The 19,767-nt window shown below is 42.2% G+C and overlaps 2 protein-coding genes across 5 annotated transcripts in view; one reads left to right on the top strand and one right to left on the bottom strand.

The window, feature by feature from the left end:
* The window catches only part of LOC135921139 (uncharacterized), a 67,267-nt gene that overhangs the window by 29,853 nt on the left and 17,647 nt on the right, over positions 1-19,767 (bottom strand). For all 3 annotated transcript variants that reach the window (XM_070536722.1, XM_070536721.1, XM_070536720.1), the window contains exon 2: positions 15,042-15,083. In XM_070536722.1, the coding sequence (XP_070392823.1) occupies positions 15,042-15,083 (42 nt within the window). The remainder of the gene's footprint in view (positions 1-15,041; positions 15,084-19,767) is intronic.
* LOC139057579 (uncharacterized) lies at positions 122-9,207 on the top strand. 2 transcript variants are annotated; one of them, XR_011512913.1, is made up of 4 exons: positions 122-268; positions 1,792-1,833; positions 4,447-4,634; positions 7,298-9,207. XR_011512913.1 is itself a non-coding variant. In XM_070536065.1 (4 exons), the coding sequence occupies exons 1-4, from the start codon at positions 239-241 to the stop codon at positions 7,435-7,437; spliced, it is 351 nt and encodes a 116-aa protein (XP_070392166.1). In that variant the 5' UTR covers positions 122-238; the 3' UTR covers positions 7,438-9,207. The 2 variants fall into 2 exon arrangements, 1 of the variants encoding a protein (XP_070392166.1); XM_070536065.1 differs by having other exon boundaries at positions 4,496-4,634.

The raw sequence follows: 19,767 nt of genomic DNA, 5'->3' as shown, positions 1-19,767 counted from the left end.
TGACATTACCAAATTTGTAATGAAATGATAAAATTTATGATAATGTAAGCGTGTATTTGTATAAGTATACATGTATGATTGCGCGCATGAGCTGTTGATGCTTGGCGCATTCCGGCGAGGTCGTGCACGCCTGAGAGCTTCCCGAGTTTTCTGCGTTCTTTGCGTGCTTCGCTGTGATATCTTTGAGTATTCCTGCGTGTTGCTCGCTTTTTATGGGCTTGTTGCCTCGAAGATCGCCATGATCGCCTCCGACTCGGCCGCATCAAGGGTGAGTGAGTGTTTCGAATTTCCCTTGTTCGTCCATGGCGACGCGGTGAACGGAAGCGCGGGAATTATTTCAGCGCTTGTGCGTGTCTTCCGCGCGCCTCTTTTCTAGTTTTCATTCCTAGTACTATCCTTGCGTTGCTAGAATTGGTTGTACAGCACCAGCTTTGTGGTATATAACATGGAGTTTTGTGCTGGTTTAACTTCACACTCCGCTTGTGGTGACGTAAGGCAGCTATGTGGTGCCAGCTAAAACAGAGCATGTTGTACGCCATGATTTCTGATACGGTGTTCGAGCACCGATTAAGTTAGCCTTATTAATGAGCGCAAAATAATGCGACGTGAAACCATCCGATCTGTACTGTGATCGAAGATATTTCGTTTGCGCCACGCTAGTACAAGGCGTGTGGGCGAGCTTGTAATTGCGGGGGGCGGTGGGATCGGCGAAAGTGTATTCTGTTGAGCTGTTCCCTTCAGGATCGAGTGACTACGCGGTGCTTCAAGGGCACTACCTGACACGCCGCGCGGCCGATGTTCGCGCGATCGGAAAACATAGAGGAGGCTGTCGCGCAATAATAATAAAGAATTTGAAGGGTGTACATGCGATTCTATGCGATACGTGAGATACAATAGGGGTGATGCCACAGAGTGCTGCGAAATCATCGAGTTATACGCCTTGCCAACCGCGTGTTTTGTTTTCTACCAGTTCGCGCGCATTCAACTTTCTTTTTTCATCTTCTCCATTCGACGCCATCGAGTGCTTCGCCCAAACGGCTTCGCGTAGGCGCTCTTTGCATTCACGGAAAGGCAGATTTCATGGCACTCCAGGTCCTACAGCATTCAAAATAATGTAATTTCGTGATATTGCAGCTTTTCGCACTTCAGTAACTGATTGATTTAACAAACTTTTAAAATCGGTAAAGGAACGAGATGCCTGGCATATCTGCTTTGTCGTCCCACTGCGTTTCGAGGCGGCATGTATACGTTATCGGCAACATAAACATCAATAATTAGCATTGTTTCTTGTGGCCATAGAAGTAGCTAGTTATGTCGAAAAGCTATTTTTGCTTTGAATCCGAGCACTATAGAGTGAACAGATTGAAAGGGGAGCGCATCGTTGTGAACTAAATGACGACGCTTTGCCAAAAGCTTGGAATAATTCTATGTCGAAAGAGCAGTTCTGTGAAATTCTTTCTTTGAGAGTAAGCAAAACTTCAGTAGCATCAGGTAGACGGGGAGTAAAAGAATGTAGCACTGTGGTTTTATATGAAGGAGCTGCCTTTAATATGTGGCCATAACAGTTAAGTAGGTGCGTGGAGAAAATTTTTAAAATAAGTAGAGGAATGTGAAATAAATTATTTGACAAGCTCACACTGCCATTGGCAAGAGCGGCCACACTTTAGTGTATTCAATGACTAGTCATTTGTATCCGTCCATTTATGTCAGCCTAATCGTCCATGTAGCTGTTTTGATTGTTGCTTTTGCTGCATCGTGGCTTCATGTTTTAATACTGACATCTTTTTTCAGATTCAAAATGAGCTGGGAGATGCCCCGGCTGGAACGCTAAAGGTTCATTCTTTGGCCATCCATTCTGTAGTGTCACAATGATCAAATACAGTGATACCGTGAAAATTTATTGCAGGAAGCAGAAAAAAACAACATTGCTGATGCAACTGCAAGGCATTTACTCCAGTGATCAATTGGTGCAGATTGCCTTCATTAGGAGACATGGTGCCTTTAAGCACTCAGCTGTAAGACTTTGCAACTGCACCGGGACTGGGAGTGAATTTCAGTGTCACTTGTGAACATATTAAACGCAGAATGTGCCTTTTTCAGTGTATATGCCTGATATGAGAGGGGCATTCAGAAACTTAGTGTGGACATTAGTGATCTACATGAGTGCATATCTTTCTAGTTTTATTAAAACGAAGGTATTATGACCTATCTCATACAGCAGTGTGCTGCTAGAGGTATCAAACCAGAACAGCAGCACCCATTGAGAAAGTTGGCTGAAGAACGAGCAGTGATCGGGGCTTTCTGCATTTCAAGGCCAAATTCCAATAAGATTGATGCCGAGCTGGACGGTGTGAAGTGCCGGTCACCACATACTGTAGCCAGCATGGCATGAACCTCCTTGGCATTGTCTCGTTAAGATACAGAAATTGCATCACTGCTCATAAAGAAATCGGAAATAGGGAGGTTGAGGGGAAGTGGTAGGGCTCCCCTCTGGAGCAGCCAGTGCATACCCTTTGCTATACTGATAATCCTACCCTAATGAGAACTAGTGATGCATGTTAACCTATTACGCAGCCAAGTGCACTCCTTGTTTTGTATTAAGGGGACACTAATGACACCCTAAAGGAATTTAAAATAAAGCATCATTTTAAATATCTACTTCTGTAAATTTCTTCGTAGTTGCTTGATTATTACAGAAAATAAAGCTCAAAGTTCAATTTTTTTAGTATCGCCCCAAAATCCTCGTCCTGACACCTCATTGTCACATCATAGATTCCAAGTATTTTTTCAAACTTGGGCTGTATTGGTTCTGTAAAAGTTGCTGACGCTTTTTATTTTGGGTTTTTGGAATACAATGAACATCTTTATTTGTAAAAAAAAAAATTGCTACACCTGAACAGACATCATCAAAATCTATGACGTCACAGCAAGCTGGTGTGGTAACTTCAAGGCAAAACTGCCACCAATCTTTCCTCTTGCTGCTTTTACAGTTTACTCAGCCTCTTGTCACGGTACGAGTGGATCTCTTGAATTGTAGGAAGGTCATTTACAGATGCATCTAAAATAATTTTTCTCTTTAGTGTTTTCATGCCGTAGTTGCATAGGGGTGTTGGCACAGTGCCGCTAAGCACGAGGTCACAGTATCAAACAACCGCATTTTGATGGAGGTGAAATACAAAACTGCCCATGTACCTTGCAGCCTGATTTGGTAAAGATTAATCCAGTTCCCCACTATGGCGTGCCTAAACATCATATGGTGGTTTTGGCAGAATTTAATTTATTTCATTTTATTTTAGTGCTCCTTTAAACTGTAGAATTCATGATCTCTGCAAAAACTCATGCTTAAAGTATTCTCCATAAAGATTAAATAAACAGTAGATATAAGTGTCCATATTTTGAATTGTGGTGATACGTGATGACTATGAGAACGGTGGTACGAGACAGACAGAATTGTAATACAATGTGTGACGGCACGATGATGCACATCGAGGAAATGACCGAGTCTCCCTGGAGGTCCCTGACATAAACATCAACTGACTGTCCACAAACTTACGAGTTCACTCCGTGATCTTGTGGAGCCTGTGCTTTGCGAGTCGATTAATTTAATTGAGGTGGTGTTTGGCACATACTGTCCTTGCGGCTTATGTACATTTCATACAGTGGAGTGGAATCTCGCATATTACTTCTGGAGCACAGCAAGCGAACGTGATGTGTAGTGGTAATCTTAGTAATGATCGACAATCATGTCCCTCTTCGAGCTCCTAATGCTGCTTGCCAACACAAGCAGCAGCAGTTGCCCAAGGTAGCGTGAAAGAGATTAATTGAAAAGTGGCATATGCCCAGGTTCGCATACCCAGTCACCCAAGCTGTTCCGACGGTTGATTTTGAACTCTTCACTCAACATAGCAGCCCAATCTCCCTATAAGACCATGGGCTACCCATTGACACTAATGGATGGGAAAATAGAGAAAACACCTGAAAATATGAAGTATCCTAAGAATGGTAATCACAGTAAATAGTACTAGATGTGCATTAGCGAAGCTCTTGGGCCAGTTGGTGCATGATGAACTTGAAAAAGGGGCGTACTAGCAAAACAAAGGACGCGGCGCACACACTGAAAAGGCGTTAGACAGGGACGGACGCTGGTCCGTCCCAACGTCCGTCCAGGTCTAATGCTGTTTCCTTGTGTGTGTGTCATTTGTGTTTCGCTGGTACTCCCCTTTTTCAAGTACTAGATGTTTGGATGCTTTGGTTTATTATTCTTGTTTGTGCTGGATTGTTTTTCGGAAACATGTCGCATCCAGACAGCATAAGAAGCTAGTAAGAAGTCAAGTTTAGCATTCTAGATTTGAAACAGGTATTTTGTAATTTATTTGCAGTAGGGATGTTGTGTGAATGTGCTTGAAAGCTTAAAACTGTTTTGCTAACATTTACTTAAACATGCAGGTTCACATAGGTTGTAGGAGTGTACATTGAGAAGGTTATCCTTGCACAGCTTACCATGGCCTGCCATGGTGGACCAGGAAAGTTTGCAAGGGCCTTGCTTCACCATGTGTTCACAGAGGAGGAGCTCAGGAGCTCACACCAAGGGGCAAAAGAGGCTCTTGACCCCACCAGGGTCAGTACTGTTATAGGCAAGTACCATATATCCTTTCCGGTTGCATTTATACATTCACATTTTTTTCTAAAATTATGAACTTGCCAATGGCATAACAAACGACTTTCAAGTAGCCCGTGTGTGCAGTTGTGTGCTACAATAGCCTACCATTTGGAATGACTGTTCATATGATCTTAAGTGCCTAATGCCGCCAACTGAAATGCTTCTAAAATTTAAAAGCTGCCTTCACTGCTGAAAGTGTTTAGCGGCTTCACCACATAAAATGAGCTGCATTTGCACATCAGCAGTGCTACTTGGCTGTCATTGCAAGGAATAGTTGTCTGTGAAGCATGCTCCAAATCTATTGGCATGGACGACATGTTTAAGTAGCCTGAAAGTGTTGTTCTAATACACGAATCGCTGAGAAGCTATGCTCAAGTGTGGTTACTGCTCAGCTCGAGCAGGAGCACGTTCACCAAATTGCAGAAATCAAAACAGCTCTCCAGGTTCCGAGATGCGAAACAGTAGTTTCACCAATTTTAACAGACTACATCGAATTAAAGTTGCTCCTATCTTGAAGGAGGTCCATGTGATGCCAGACAGCAGCCTTTCAGCAAAGGGAACTGGAGTGGTGTGGCAATTTTCTTTTGGTTGTTTCAATCAAAGAAACAACAGGGACAGAGTTGCCAGCTTAACTTTCAACAGTACTAAGTTTAGTGGACGCTTACTCATTCTAGGCACCTAACCTATGACTCGTATTTATTAACACGCAGTTTATCACTTTGTATTCTAAGGTATGAAAAAAATATTTATGTGGCTTTTCCCCATATACTTCAATGCATGGAGAATAGGCTCTTGGGGCCTATTGTATAAAGCTTCTTACAGACCATCGGACATGTCCACTACTCCCATTCTGAAATTGTTAGAATTGTTTCCTGCTTCCTTACTTCACCTACCTGTTAACAGGGTTATGAACCATTGCCAAGTAGATTATGGGCTTAAATTTATCAAAAAGATGAATGGGCTTTTCTGACGCTCTTGTTTGGGCCGTTGAGGATCACATTTTGGGGAGAAATATGCCTCTCTAATTTAGGAGTTATATATTTTTTGTGGTGTGCAAATACTCAAAACTTTCGAATTGAATAGTGTCCTATTCAATTTAGTCTGAATGGTCACTTTGTAAATGCGAGTATACTAATATGTCGAAACACCAATAAAACATGAAATTTGAGCCAAAGTACGGTAAATTTTCACCTCCAATAACATAGTATAGACATAAAACATAAGAACTTTTAAGAATAGCAGACCAGGCTACGTTACTTAGGTAGCTGTACTTTAGAGGCTGTACAGCAATCATTTATGCTTACTGAAGAGTCCTGTGCATGTGAAGAAACGTTTTGCTGCTCCATTTGTGCTTTTAATAAACAGCTCTTCATAACATAACAATGACAGAAACTTGCTAACTTTAACAATACTAGGATGTGAACCTCATCTTACCTTAATTGTGATATCATCTGTTCATTATTCAGAAGCTATCCAATATTTGATTTGCTTCTGGCTTTATTCGGTTCAGTCTCAAAAATCACTTTTCATGCATCCTTAATATTTTTGTTGCAAATTTGTTCTTCAGAGTGACTTTCCGAGAAAATAAACTGGTAAATAATTTTTAAATAACAATAAAGTGGCAATACCATTTCAGTATTTGCAGTTTTACGTGTTTTATTTTCTTATGCAGGATTAAGCAGCATAATTTGTTTGTGTAATGAAACTTACAAAAACTTGGGGCAACATTCCCAAATTACTGCAATGACCGACACCAAGGAACTAAGTGAAAAATCAGTTTTGGAGAAACCCAAGGAGCGACAGCACTATAAGAATATTTTCTAGAAGTCTCAGAAGGTTGCAGCACCTCCAGTAGGATGCTAGGCAACCCTGTTCTGAAAAGGCAAATTTTTTCAGAATGTTCCGTCACAGCCACAGATGTTTGGCAGTAAACCCTAAAAGGGTTAAAGAAGTCAGTCCTATGGGATGTGGCTCTTAAAAGACAGCATTTCTTCGTATCTGTCACATTCTGCATGTGTCATGCTAAGCAGCTTGGTGCACAACTACACGGCATTCTCATTGTAAGTCATTCAGTTGTTGAGGCATGAAATATACTTTGCTGTAAGCAGTGTTTCCTTTAATGTAGAAAGTCCTAAGTCATTGTAAGGCGAGAAGTACATCCCGATTGCATGTGAACTCATAAACTTAACATCAAATGAAGCCACACTCAATTCTAGTGACATGCCAGTATTGTATTTGGAGCATGGAAAAGCACAGTGAAGTGCTGCACATTTTATGAAAATCACAAGAAATAATTTTAGTTGTTGGTTCAGGTTTATTTAAGAACAACATGCATTTTTTTCACCATTTTGTTTCTCAGCAAGCAAAGTTCACATCTTCGACATTGAGGATATTCATAAAGTTATTTTGCTAGTGTCTTGTTCCTCTTTGTCCTTTCCTGCACTTGACACTTAGTGGAATCCTGTGCCACATTGAATAAATTGAATGGTCGTGCTGTAAAGCTGTACTCGTGGAAAGTTGGAATAAAGCAACACAAATACATAAATCAATTTCATTATAACGAGGGCATATTGCATGCCATTCTTTTGCATGTGGAAGTTGCTTTTTAAAACTTGTTCTGGCTTCTTGTTTTCGCAGGCTTCACATGTCGCAAATTTCCTGGTACCAACATGCCCTATGTAAAGAACTCTGGCCTCGCTTCTGGCATGGGACCAATAGCCTCTGAAGAGCCCAAGTTGGACAGCTCAAACCAAAACACAAGTGTTGTGCTTTTGTAACTCTCGTCATTTTTATGTTTTATGTTAGTCTTCTGCAGGGCACAATTTGGATTTCTCAAATGAGCATACAAATGTTGTGCCTTTCTATATGCCTTGACATTTTTATGTTAATTTTATTTATGTTAATTATGCTAGTCTCCTGAGAAGCCCACATTGAATTGCTCAATCCAGAATACAAGTGCTGTGCTTTGTTATAGTTCACTACATTTTTATGTTGGTTTTTGATATGGTTCCAGTAAGGATAGTGTTTCATTATTAATATATTGTTTAAGTATCTTAAGTCATTTCATGCCAAACCACCCAATTTTGTCAACTGTTCCATTATGGCCAACCGTTTCAAGTTTGCATGATTTTGAGTAGATACAATAAGAAAATTTGCTTTCATACATACACTTGAGTAATTCCAGGGCAACCAACCAGCGTTTTTTTTACCATCACAGATATAGTTGAAGCTCCGAACTCTTGCTCCCCATTTATTTTCCTTCGCAAACATTTTTTTGAATTTTGGCAAAAATTTATTGTTCTTGCCCAGCTAAGCTAGAAGGCACTGATACACGTTTCTTTGGAAAGGGAAATGGTATGATCCAGATATTCAGATGGTGTTCATGTCAGGAGACTGAAGTGGTGTGACTGCCAAAATTTGCAAAGTTTGAATTTTCTTCTAATGTAGGGAAATGCAGAAGGAACAAAAGAAATATAAAGTCAGACGAGTTGACTTGGGATAGCAGCAAAATATTTCAAGCCTTGGAGGTTTAGTTGATCAGCTAAAAAAACTGTAAAGTTCAAATTTTTTTGCAGAAAGCTTCATGTTGAAGGTAAACAAGTTAGCTTTGGTGGTTGGCACAAAAGTATATGTCGCCCATCTTTACACAGCCCTACATGTCTGCTATGCATGTGGAAAGTAACAAAAAGGTATTATTCTTTAAGTGCGATAAATAATTTTTTATTATGTTCATTTGTGGACCACACATACAGCATAAATATATTAAGCCATGTCATCTAGCAAGGAAAGATTGTTAATATAATTAGCCACAAAAACTACTCAACAAACTGACAGGTGACGTCAAGTGCTGCAACTGCAGTCTCAACTCGTATTTTTTTAACATGAACGCAAAAAATGGTCGCCAATGGTGTCTGACCACATCAGACTGAACATGGCACACATATGACTTTTATAGATGAGCATGTTCCGGCTCTGAAACAGTGGTAGCAAACAACACCACAAGAATTTGTTCATACTCATGTAGGTTTTCAATCTTAATTATGAAGGTGTTTTCTACTTGGATCATCATTGGGCTCCAGGGAGCAGGGCACTAAGTGTCCTGCTCCCTCTATGTTGCATAGCAATGTGACATGCCCTTTAAAATGCTTTGTATGAACAATACCAGTGCTCTTTATGTATTTGCTGTCCACATAATAGCTGATATTGCTTTTTGTAAACAGCATGAAACATATCTTTTAGCACTGCAGGATTCCCTCACATATTTAATACGTACGAGGTAGGTCTGTTAGAACAGTATTTGACCTTTTTTGCGAACACCTGATGAATATGAAACAAGCGCATTTTCATCAGCTGCCCTTGAACCTTTGTACGCATGCACGAATTTTTTCCCGCCTGCCAATAGCAAGAATTGCTGGGACGCAGCGTTTGAATGACGTAGTACACAGTGCTCTCGGTTTTTTATTGCAAGGAAAATGCCGGAGTGACTGGAGCAGTGCTACTGCATCAAATTTTGCGAGAAAATGGGCGACAGCCAAGTGGAAACCATTCAGAAAATTCAGACTGCTTTGAGTGACTATGCTATGAGCAGCACACAGATTAAGGAGTGGTACAACCAGTTTAAATATGGCCACACATCGGTGGAGAGCAAGCCATGCTCCAGTCGGCCATCAACATGCTGAAATGACCAGGTCATTGCCGAAGTGAACCCGGTGGTGATGCGGGGCCGTCGTGTGACTATCCAAGAAATTGCAGAAAAGGTGGGCATCAGCACATTTTATCCACATTCCATTATCACCGAAGATTTGGCCATGAAGAGAGTTGCGCCGAAATTCGTTCCCAAGCTGCTCATGGTGGAGCAAAAGCAGCTTCGTGTTGAAGTCTCATAGACATGCTGGATTCTACAAACAGTGACCCCAACTTTATGAACACCATAATCACTGGTGACAAGTCTTGGGTGTATGTTTACGACCCAGAAACCAAATCCCTGTTGTTACAGTGGAAGCATTCCACATCACCTACCAAAGACCGCTAAGTGCGCAGCAATGTCAAAGTTGCTGACCGCTTTCTTTGACTCCCGCAGTGTGGTACACCACGGGTACGCACCACAGGGTCAAACAACCACTAAAGACTACTACAGGGATGTCCTCCATGGCCTATGTGATGCTGTTTGGCACAAGATACCGAAGTTGTCAACAGGAAATTGGCGCATCCATCATGACAACGCATTTCTTGCACTTGATTCAGACTTTTTTGGCAAAAAACCAGACTCCTGCAGTTCGACAGGCTCCTTACTTTCCTGATATGGCCGCCCGCGACTTCTGGCTGTTTCCCAAAATCAAGAGGCCATTGAAAAGAGCGTGATTTCAGACAAGAGAAGACATGGCTGCAACGACAGCTGAGCTAAACTCCATTCAGAAAGAGGCCTTCTCGGAATGCTTCTGACAATGGCAGCACCGCTGGGAGAAGTGGCTGGAGTCCCAAGGAGACTACTTCGAGGGTGATCAGGTTTCCAACACTCCAGTTATGCCAGTTTTTTTTTTCTTCAGCCAAAGGTCGGATACTTTTCTAACAGACCTCGTATTGATATTTTATGTGCAATGGCTGTATGGGTTACCTGGCCCACACCAAACACAAGCCTCGTTGCGTTAGAGCATGTGTCCCTTGCAAATAAAATGCAGACCCTAACACCGCTTCTCTGTCATCTGTGTTGCAGACAAAGCCAGCTTTGTCGTCTGCAATCCCGGCCGGCAAGCTGTGCGCACATCCGAGAAAAGTCGGTGCTGACAAAATTTCAAAAAATAATTTCTCGCATTTAAAAATAATGCCTTCTTTTACTTCACACATGCATAGCAGACACGTAGAGCTATCCAATAATGTATCACATTTTTTGGCCAACTACCAAAGCTGTTTTTTCCTTGAACGTGAAGCTTCTTGCAAAAGATTAGAATTTTTTTTTTAAAGGCGATCAGCTGAACCTTCAGCGCTTCAAATATTTTTCTGCTATACTATGTCACCTGGGCTACAATTCTGTATTTAATTTCTGTCCTGTGAATTTTTTGGATTGCAATTTGACTCACTTTTGCCGGTGCCAAAAGCACTTGATGTATTCAAATATTTGAAAAATTGGCTATTTTGGCAGTTGCATCACTTCACAGTATTTCCACGCACACCATTTGAAGGCCTTAATCAATACAATGTGCATTTGAAAAAGAATTTGATTGATGTCCTCTAGCTCAGCTGAGCAGGAAAACTAAACTGTCACCAAAATGCTACAAGATATCTGGCAAAAATAAATAAAAGTGGGTAACGAGTTTTGAACTCTAGCAAGCATATGGCAGTGTGTCAGCTATATGTGTGCTGTCAAAAAAACGCTGGTCGATTCGGCATGGAATCGCACACCTGCAAGTGCATCTGTGCCATTGTCAGAGTTCAGTAAAAACTGCATTTTACATAACTTTGTAAGAATGGTTTATTGCTATTTAAAATACATGAGTAAAAATGAATAGGTATAAGTCAGCTTCAATTTAAAATGCAACAAAACATCTCCGGTAATGGCAATGATGTGCCTTTCATGTTTGCATGAAACCATATCTTTTTTGTGAATTCTTTCGTTATTTGTGGCAATGAATAAAATTGAAACAGAACTCACACAAGGAGTAACTTTGTTGTATTCCAGCGTATCACTAATACCTGTTTCTTTTTCATATAAAGGTCTGAAGCAGTTAATATGAATAAGTCACTTGATATGTAATGACCTGCGCAGGAACGTTATCATGGCAGAAAACACAACTGGATCATGCAACAGCAATGCAGCATAATAAACTGCTCCCATAAGCATCACTTATTGTGATTGCCATGTTTCAAAAGTACGTAAGGTTTACTGAAATTGGCAGACACCATTCAACCAACAAATAAGGATTGTACAGTGATCCTTTTTCAGTTTTACAGTTTTTTTTAAGTTGTCTGTGCCAGGTAGCATAATTCCTGTTCTTGAGCTGGATTATTCAGAGGTGTACATTACTAGCACAAGAAATGGAGACATTAAACTGATTCTCTAAATTTATTAATTCACTTATAACATCACGGCACATATTTCAGTTTGCAAATTGTAGCCAGTGAGCCAATGACACCAGTTCCGAGATTTTTCCGTAAATGTGAGAGAAATACATGGGCATTCCGGTTACTTTCGTGCTTCAGTGCATAACAGTGCATTTTGTTAAAAAAAATTAAGTGCTACAGCAGTGCATTTCTACAGCCAGTTTCATGGCATGTGTCTCGTTACTGGTGTCATTCTGGAAATTCATTCTAAGTGCATACACCTTGTAAAATTACCGGTTACAATTCGTAAAAACATTTATTGGGAACTGAGTTTTTGTTAATCAGCTGACTATGGTGTCTTGATTTCTCATGCAAGTAATGTTCGGCACTCTGTATCTAAAATTATGTTAGCTGCAACAGCCAGTCTTTAATAAATTCCATGAAACTTAAAGATAACCTCCCTGCATATTAGGTCTCAGTTGAGTACTGTGGGCTCAAGCAAATCGTGCCATGGTTATAGTACCACTGGCTACCTAATACAGAAAGCAAGTACCTTTTTTGAGTGTTCTTATTTAGTCATGTCAGTCTGCTTGTACATTTATTTATTTAGGTATTTATATTTGTAAATTTATTTCTTTTGGGAAATGTGTTTTACTTGAGGGCCACACAGACTACACCTTCTGTATTCAATTTTGTTATGGTGTCAAGCTGCAGGAAGTTTGTACTTTTAGTTTTTAAAAAGGTTCTGATGTTCTCAAACTACAAATGGTTGTACATTTACACAGATGTTTGGTTACAAATAAACAGTTCACCTAGCAAAATGGTTTTTGTCTGCATCAGTTCAGCACTCTTGATTTTGTGGAGGACCATTCACTCTGACAATTGAAAAAGATGGCATAACAGTACTGCTAGCAGCTTTAAGATATGGTTTCTTACAGGCAATCTAGGAGCATGCTTTTGAGCCCAGGGTGACAGAGGCCTCCGATACAAAACGCCTGCATTTAAATTTTATCCCTATCCTCTCACAGCAAACATACCCACGTGACATCAAAGGTAATTATATGCAACATAGCTCAGCAGTATTTTAAGGAAAGTTCAGGTTTAAACTGCTAAATACCCAGTAGGGCATAAAGGGCTTTCAACATAATTTTAGTGTTGATGTTCAACAGATCTGCAACAATTCTTCCATGGGCTTTCAATATTGACGAACAACTCATTTCAACAATAGTTCAATGGGCTTTCAATTTTGAGACTTGACACATCTTCAACAATGCTTCAATGGGCTTTCAACATTCACAAACAACACATTTCAATAATACCTCAATGGGCTTTCAATTTTGAGCTTCAACAATGCTTCAATGGGCTTTCAACATTGACAAACAACACATTTTAACAATACCTCAATGGGCTTTCAACATTGACAAACAACACATCTTCAACAATGCTTCAATGGGCTTTCAACATTAAAATATACCATAGTTTCAACGATATGCCAATGATCTTTCAAATTGAGAGGCCACAATGATGTTTCGACAAAATGTCGCGGGCCAATTATCAACACCTGTCAACAATTTCCTCAATAATGTTTCAACAATTCCCCAATGATCTTTCAAGGTCATTTGTTGATGTTGAACAATGATATTTCAATGACCTTTCAACAATTTTTTTTTGTAAGGGTTACTTTAAAGGAGACACGTGGACTAAGTGATTTCGTAGCTGGGACGAGGATCGCGCGTCTTCAGCTGTGCCGAATTTGTAATTTAAGTGACATAGTCTTCACAACACACGGCAGGACCCGGTATAGCTTGACTGCAGTGTTTCACACCGGCCGACATAGCGACTTGGAGTCAACAGAAGAACGAGATTTGTGGCAGACAACTGGTGGTTGCGGTTGCCACTTTCGTAGCGTGTCTTTTGTGATGCTTTAGCCGCTGTAGGTCGATCATAGGCAATCTGGCGAATTAAAAGAGCCCGACCAACAGTGCCATGGGCACTTTCAGTTTTATCAGTTGTTGATGTTGTCCTCCTGAGCGGCTGTGGCACATACGCACAGTGGGGGATTTGCCATGACTCGGGTGGTTAATTCCGCATATAAAAAGAAGAGGTAACAATTTGAACATTGGAGCTTAAAAAGTAAACGTGTTGTGTGTGGAGAAAAAAATAATCAGAAGGAAATCTGTATAAAAATCTAATAGATAAGAAATAAAAGCTATTGTGGGGAGGGAGAACGATCAGTGTAAGATGATAATCGATTTGCTTCAATTAGGAAATTTATATTGCCGAGCAAACATTTCTGTGACTGAACCCAGCAATGAAAGCTCCAAAAGATAGGATTACCAGAATTGATAAATTTGGGCCAATATTTCGAAGCGGGATTTCGAGCAGTCGTTTTCTCATAATGAAAAACCGCCTGCAAGAGAACAAGGAATGGTCTGTCGTCTCCGCTTCGCCACATGATGAGTATCATTTCTACTTGCTACCACTTCCTCTTCGTCTCTCTCTTGCGCGCACAGTCCTACCCAAATGAACCATAAGCATATATACAATTAGTTCCTTTAGTTCGTCCAGGTGTTTTAAAGATTGCCTGCCATATTTTTATAACGCCTGTATAAGTACAGAGACGAAAGCGACCACTACCCCGGCACATATTCCCAATACTTATATACCTCGTTAAAGAAACACTAATTACATTTGTAGTTTACATTTGGGCGGATGTTGGTAATGAGAAATAAAAGCCAAGCATTAGTAACGTGATGCCTGCTTACAAGAAATCTTACGAAGTGCACCACTTTCGAAATATCCGGCTTTCAAAGGCAGTGCTAAACGCAGTGCCATTTCATTTACATCTCTCAGAACAAAATTATGAAGGTGCACATTGCAGCTCAAGATAATGCGATAGCTAATGCAGTTTCAAGAAATTTTGCAGACGGATATATTGAATGTGGTTCATTTGCAGCTTAGCAGGCAAGATTTCATTGCTGGTCTGTTTCCAATTCTTAATACATGTGCCTAAACTTACTGACCTATGATATATTTGATGAACGTATTTATGGAACTGTCTCCCAAGTGCCATTTTGCCGTGCAAATATTATCCACTCTGGCAATAATAACGCTACACCAGCCAAAATGCTACATAGATGCTCCGCGTTATATATATATATATATATATATATATATATATATATATAGATATATATATATATATATATATATATATATATATATATATATATATATATATATATATATATATATATATATGTATATATATATCGGTCCTAGTCATGGAACCTTGGTTAAAGTTCTACAACACAGTCTGCAAAAAAAACATGTATATGCTTACCCGGCGGGGCTGTTGTTGCGTTTTCTCCCTCCACTGCGTTTGCTGCAAGTATTTCACCAAAATGTAGACATGCAAGTAAGACAACACACCACGTCTTCGAGAAACCAGAAAATGTCAGGTCGTATAATCTAACACATCGATGTTTTTGAGAACTGAAGTGAAAATAATGCAATCGTACACTATTCCTCCAGACGAAATACAGGGTGTGTAACGTAACTTGACCCAAACATTCAAAATATACAATGCCCGGTAGCTGCACCAAAGCAAGGCAAGGTTGTTTGCCGTCGCTTGGAGATACACCTTTGTTCGCCCTCCACCTGATTAGATAATTAGTCTTAGTTATTATTCAACTTTTCAACTATTGTAATTAGAAAAAGTGTGCATAAGAAAATTGCAGAGCAACAAAAAAACTAGCTATACAGCTTGATGCTGCTCAATATGTGCTACATAAAAGTGTTTTTCCGAGCTTGGAAGAAACCCGCGAATACGCGAAAATTGCCACGCGATTGGCCGCTTGAGTCGTTTCCCGTGTATTGGTTGGTGCGGACAATCTTTCTCATGCGGCGCGTCGCAGAGAGAGCCAAGTGTGGCGTGACCGCAACGCTAATCAGGAAATCGCGAGAGGTGGCGGAAGGCCATGCGTGGGCGCGATCCACAGCAGTCGCCGCAGAGAGGCCTCCGCTCATGCAGCGCTTTGTTTCCATACAGAAGACGCGCGCTACTCTGGCTCCATCTCGCAGTCATCGTCACCGCAAAGTCCGTCTGGCGCGGTTCCACGGATTCCTTTTCACACTTTCGCCATACCCTCCTTCGCTTTCTTGCTTATCGTTACGCCACACCCTCCTCCTCCAATTTCCTGTTCACGCTCCCTTCGCTATCGCGGTCTTAGCATCTCCTGTTGCTCTCCGCTTTCCCTTTCATCATTCGCTCTGCTCGTTCGCTCGGTTGAGAGACAAAGCCGACGATCGACGTAGGAACGCACGCATAAGCAGGAGACACACGGTACGATTCGGCGTCCGATCCGACGTGCGGCGCCGCATGCTCCGGCATGCGGCATACGATGATTCGGGACACACGGTGCGTGCATCCGAAAGATTTTTGAGCGGCGCGTAAGCTCCGCCCAGAACCAGCCCTCCAGCTTGACTTCAGAGCCACGTCGAGAAACGCAATATAAACAACTCTCCACAACACTGCGTCGCTTTACGCGAACACTACCAATAACGTTATGCCCCTGCGAGTAACAGAACACTTCACGACGGCGCGTCGTCCACTGACGACTCCGCTAACAGCCATAGGGCCTGTAGGCCTAGCTAGGCAGACGCCGCGACCGACGGCGCTTACGATCTAACCCGAGCTCGTCGAAGAGCGCTTATGTTTGCCAAAACAATTAACACTGTACACTTAGGTCGCCCGTAATTAAATACAATTGGTTTACTCGACGCAGTCGTTGCGAAGGGCAAACGTGAAAGCAAAGCGAGCAGCCTCCCTCAGACCGTCGGTGTGTGCTGTCTGCCCGCGAAATGCCTTCGCGTCGCGTCTCCTGATCTCGCCAGTAGCTTAGTCCTAGTGTACTAGGCGTTGCTTTGAATAACAGGCACACGTCGAGATAATTTTACTGAACTGGTAACTATTTCGTGTCGGAAACAAACTGCAGCAGGCAAGGAAAAAAAAAACTGCGAGAAACCGGCCAGCCAGCGCCGCCTCCGTGGAGGGAACGTCACATGCCAGCCGCGCTGTCATTGGCTGCGGCCAGACGACGGTGCGGTTGTCGGACGCGTCGGACGATGAAAATCTGCCCGGTTTGTCGCACGCCGGACGTCCGATCCGGCGCTTCGGCACGGCAAAACACCTCGATTCCGGCTGCCGTTCCGGCGCGTCGGACGCCGGATCGGACACCAAATCGGACCGTGTGTCTCCCGCTTAAGAGCTGTGCTCTGAAAAATTTACCGAAGGAAACGATGGGTATCGCGAGAAATTATTTGCATGAAGCCTCGTCTGAAGCCCACCCGTGCAAAGCATAATAGTAGCAAAGGAAGCGAGAAACGTCACGACTCTGGGATTCATTGAAAGTTGAATTGGCTGGTGCAAAAGAACCATATGTGAATGAGTTGCTAACGAATTTTATTAAAACAACACCGCAGGAATTTCGGCGCTATCTGTCCATTTAAACATTTTAGACACTGACGTGTGGAACGTTAAGGGGGTGTATGGGAAGACACGAAGTGTTGCTACTTTAGTCGCATTATTAAGCACCCAGCTAGTTACTGGGACAAACATGAAGTTAAGAAGATAAATGTACATGAAACAGAGGTGATCAATGGTACTTGTTTGCAATATTAAAAATACACCTCTTTCAAGTGACTAGGTTAGTGTGATGACGATGATTATAATCACATTATTAGGCGCAAAAATAACTTTTGTTCGTTTTCGTAGAATACCAGAAGGACCTTGTCAAAGCCACAACGCCTTGCAGAGCCGCGCCCGGCAGCGAATGAGGTCATGGATTCCGAAATATACTTAATATTAATTTCTTTCTACGTCCTACAGTCTGGAGAAATCTGTACTTTTGTTCTCCTTCGCGAACAAAGAGCATCTTCGGTCGCAGTAGGCACTACTACGTAAAAAAGGTCTAAATTTGTCTGGAAGGCCAATCATTCCTAGCGATAACAAAGTCTTGCATAAATACATGACATAAGTTTTTAATTTTATCTGCCCTCTGAAGTGCATTAAAGATTCGCTTACTTAACTAACAAGCATGTTGTGAGGCCTGGGCAGGCAAACATAAAAAGGCACGTTAAACAACCCCAGGTGGTCGAAATTTCCGGGTTAACCCACTATGGCATGCCTCATAATAAGAATTTGGTTTTAGCACGTAAAACCTCATAATTTTTTTTTATCGAGGGCATATTGGTGAAAGATCTCTTGGAGCGCTCGTCGAGATCATATATCTGCAGATGACGTGAGGTCAGGTTGCGAGATTGGCAAGTAAATAGACGCAGCAGTTCTTTAATTATTACGTCGAGGGCGAGTTGGCGACCACGATGTCTCACAATAATACGAGGGGATTCATGACGCAGTATATCACAGTGCATAAGGAAGCCCGAAATACCGATAGCCGTGACGACTGGCATCCCTGCTGTTTCAGTATAACGCGTCAGATACTCGATGCAGACTATAATCTAACTGTTTGTTCAGTGCTGAAAAGGGCTGAGAAGATGCACATCAGCCATTTCAAAAGCAGATGATGGAGGTGCCACAGGGTGAAGGAGTCTGACCGGAGCAGCGTTAGAGCGCGTCAATTATTTGCACTTTTCACAGCTGCCCACATATTTTGTTGCATTCCGTCGCATAAGAGGCCAGCATTGGGCCTCAATGCGGTGGTATTTTTTGGTGAAGGCCATGTGCTTAGCGGCCGCGTCATCGGGCTTAGCTCGGAAGATGCGAGTTCTCAAATTGATAGGGACCACCAAGAGGAGTCTGGCACCATCAACCCCGTAGTTTTTGAAGAGAAGGCCATCTTGGCTAGTCTGGCATACTGTCGCCTTATGAGGAAGCTCGCGTCAACTGTTAAAACATGTTGTGGTCTAGTTTGGCTTGATGGCGCTCCCCTTTCGGTCACGTGTTTGGGTTCGACCAGTGAAGTGGTGACATCTGGCTGGGAAGCCTCCGTGCCTTGAACGTCCATTTGTCGGTCCTGGCCTTTGTGTGGTTTCCTCAAGAGCGGTCGTCTGTCCGCCTCGCGCTTTCGTGTCGGCGTTGCGAGCGCTCGCGCGCGCTCTCCGGACGCCGGGCCCCCGCCGCCTGCCGCTGCCGACACAAAAGGTAGAAACGCTATTGTTACCTGTCGGCAGAGCAGCTAAGGCAAAAAGGACATCCAAGCTGTGGTCGTCGCACTGCTCTTTGCGGAAGATGACCATGCCGCAAAAACGAATGTCTTCGATGCGGCCAGGGATTCTTCGAAATTGTCGGCGTCACATGCAGATTATGGTAGACGAATCATCGAAAAACAGTGGGTGTCCGCATAATGGCGGCGTCTCTTATATAGGAGCCATATTTAAATTTGTGCAAACTTAGCGCATATGGAGCAAGACGGCCAGACAGGTAGCGGAGACGAAACAACCAGCATAGTGAATGGTCATCAGTAATCATTGCAAAGCGGCACCCGCAGACTTATGTGCGCAACTTATGGACCTCGGGAACGACAGTGACGCACTGTTAGACAGTCATGGTATAATTCTATTCGAACTTTCTGAATGAAAGGCTGGCCCATAGGTAGCGACATGGTTGGCGTCACCTTAATGCGAGACCAAGACGGCGCTGAAGCCGGTTCCAGTCGCGTTGATGTCGAATTCTATTGTGGAAGAGGGGCCAAATGACAAATTGTGTTTCCGGAAGGGAGCAGGAACTTCAGGTAACGAGTAAAGGCAGTTCGTTATCGACTTGAAAGGCTTATCCTTGCGCAGCAATGCCATTATAGGTTGGGTAGTATCGGCGAATTTGGGCACAAAATGTGGGAAGTAGAATCAAAGACTCAATAAATTTCTCATCTCGCGTTGCATTACGGTTGCCTGAAGTGGCTAACTGCAGCGGCTTTTTCCCTTTCGGTTTTTATTTATTTATTTATTGCACCCTCAAGACATACAAGCATTATGGAAGGGAAGGGTCTATCATTCAGCATAAATATAGTTAGTTGCACATACACAATTAAACATTTAAAAAAATGGGA

The sequence above is a fragment of the Dermacentor albipictus genome, chromosome 3 (assembly GCF_038994185.2).
Source record: "Dermacentor albipictus isolate Rhodes 1998 colony chromosome 3, USDA_Dalb.pri_finalv2, whole genome shotgun sequence".
Taxonomy (NCBI): domain Eukaryota; kingdom Metazoa; phylum Arthropoda; class Arachnida; order Ixodida; family Ixodidae; genus Dermacentor; species Dermacentor albipictus.
This window is presented reverse-complemented; position numbering and strand designations above follow the sequence as displayed.